The 2,597-nt window shown below is 45.0% G+C and overlaps 1 protein-coding gene across 1 annotated transcript in view; it reads right to left on the reverse strand.

Moving 5' to 3' along the window:
- Positions 1–2,393, reverse strand: part of LOC144962504 (uncharacterized) — a 44,565-nt gene extending 42,172 nt beyond the window's left edge. The window contains exons 1-2 of the mRNA XM_078895505.1: positions 2,280–2,393; positions 821–908 (exon numbers count right to left, since the gene is read on the reverse strand). Coding sequence (XP_078751631.1) covers positions 821–908; positions 2,280–2,359 — 168 coding nt within the window. The 5' untranslated portion in view covers positions 2,360–2,393. The remainder of the gene's footprint in view (positions 1–820; positions 909–2,279) is intronic.
- Between the last annotated feature and the right edge of the window lie 204 nt (positions 2,394–2,597).

Consider the following 2,597-nt stretch of genomic DNA (forward strand, 5'->3'; position numbering starts at 1 on the left):
TCATTCTTCGCGGTGAAGTTATCTGTAAGGATTTGTGGTCTAATGGTATGGCACTTGTCTTCCGACCGGTGGTACAAGGTTCGAGTCCCGCTCTAAGCGGCGCAAAGTTGTTTATCAGAAGAAAAAAAACAACTCTTTACACATATTTTCTCATCGCACTCAGGTGTAAAATGATTACCTTGTCGATAACAGCGCGGTCTCAGTAAAAATAAAATAATAGTAGTATGCATGCCTATCTAAAAAAATTAAAAAAAACAAAAATTTGAGCTTTTATATAGCGCAATATCCACTTAACGTGCTCAGGGCGCTTTTCAAAGGGTCCCTGACCAACAGCAACACGTAACATGTAGAACGGGACATGACGACTTTTAGGCGATATTACAATTTTTCAGACAGAAACGACGCTGCTTTACGGCCAGGTACTCATTTTACACCCTGAGTACGGTAAGAGATTGTGAGTAAAGAGCCTTTTCCAAGGACTTAACTATGATGGCGAGCGAGGCTCGAACCCAGGACCTCCCGATCCGAAAGCGAGTGTCATACCACAAGACCACATGGCCGCATTATAGACATCACAGTTTCTGTCAAGACATGACTTAGCACGGTTTGAAAGTCATCGCCTCATATCGACGTGCACATATTTGCAGGTCTGATAACCCAATTCCTTATGGTCTCATTGTTGTATTGGAAATATTTTTTTTTTCAAATGACGCAAAATATCGTTCATTACAACACTGTTAAAACTAGGCCCATAAGTGGATTCGGATATCAGACCTATATATGTATGTACGTGTGGCCTCATATTGTATAAGTCACTCACCTTGACGTCTCTGACGGGTCCTCTATGTCCCTTGAGAACTCGTAGACACGTCATCGTTCTCAGATCCCATTCTTTGATAGTTGAATCACTGAGGACAAACAGAAAATCACAGTGCCAAAAAAAAAAATAGTTCAATCAAAAACAAATTATATGGTCTTTAAAAAATAGTGAGAAAAAGCGCCATGGAGGTCGACATGATAGTAGTAAGAGCCAGCGCCATGGAGGTCGACAGGCTAGTAGTGAAAGCCAGCGCCACGGAAGTCGACAGGCTAGTGGTAGTGAGAGCCATCGCCATGGTGGTCGACAGGCTTGTAGTTAGAGCCAGCGCCACGGAGGTCGACAGGCTAGTAGTGAGAGCCAGCGCCATGGGGGTCGACAGGCTAGTAGTGAGAGCCAACACCACGGAGGTCGACAGGCTAGTAGTGAGAGCCAGCGCCATGGGGGTCGACGGGGTATTAGTGAGAATCAGCGCCATGGGGGTCGACAGCTAGTACAGCTAGTAAAGAGAGCCAGCGCCATGGAGGTCGACAGGCTAGTGGTAGTGAGAGTCAACGCCATGGAGGTCGACAGGCTAGTAGTGAGAGCCAACACCACGGAGGTTGACAGGCTAGTAGTGAGAGCTAGCGCCATGGGGGTCGACAGGCTAGTAGTGAGAGCCAACACCACGGAGGTCGACAGGCTAGTAGTGAGAGCCAGGGCCATGGAGGTCGACAGGCTAGTAGTGAGAGCCAGGGCCATGGAGGTAAACAGGATAGTGGTAGTGAGAGTCAACGCCATGGAGTTCGACAGGCTAGTAGTGAGAGCCAGGGCCATGGTGGTCGGCAGGCTAGTAAGTGAACGCTTGTTCAACTCGCAGCGCTGCGCTACGCTACCTAAGCTCGCTTTCTTACTTTTGTCTTGCTTTGTCACATCTTTGGAACGTGCCTTGACCGTAGCCATCGTTATGTTATAGCCTGATACTGAAATCCAAAAGGACTGGCAGTTTGACGTCATTATTTGTTGTTTTTTTTTGCACCGTCTAGTGAGGTGTCGTTAGTAGAGCTCATGGAAACAAGTTATTTCATTGGCTGAACTATTGAATACAACTCATTATTTTTTTTCTTTTGTGGCAAAAGACTGGCATTTTGACGTCATTTTTTGGTCAGTATCAGGCCATAACTTTACGAAGGCCACGCTCTGACACTGGGTGGTGGGGCTCAACGATCCCTGATGAGCACAGTGTGGATTTTTGTTGGTGGTCGTTTTTTATATTTACCAACTCGACCTTCTGTTTGTATATAATATAATTTTGTGAATTCATAATGTCAATGCATCAATTTAATTCTTTCTTTTATTTGTTTAAAACTATTATACATCATATTTGCAAAAACAACAAGGTATTTAAAGGTCTATTGACCTAATGTAATCCTTGATAATTATGATTTTGGTTATCAAGAATTTAGCAAAGGTGGCCACTTACTCAGATGCTGTGAAGAAACGTCCATTATGATAATCCACCTGGTTGACGCATGCGTCGTGAACTTTGACCGCTGCCTCCATCTCACCACTGGACAAATTCCAGAAGCAAACGCGTCCAAATTCGTCACCTCCTATCAGCAGCTTGCCATGAGCCTGTGAATAAAACAAGACACAAACATAAAAAAAATAAGGTCAATCCACTCGAATTGGTAGTTCATGCACCTACTGTGTGCGGCTATGTCGTGGTCTTGTGGTATGACACTCGCTTTCGGATCGGAAGGTCCTGGGTTCGACCCATAGTCGGCGCATCGTTGGAAAA

Source organism: Berghia stephanieae, chromosome 1, assembly GCF_034508935.2.
Source record: "Berghia stephanieae isolate SIO BIC M18660-M18661 chromosome 1, UCSD_Bste_1.3, whole genome shotgun sequence".
Classification (NCBI taxonomy): domain Eukaryota; kingdom Metazoa; phylum Mollusca; class Gastropoda; order Nudibranchia; family Aeolidiidae; genus Berghia; species Berghia stephanieae.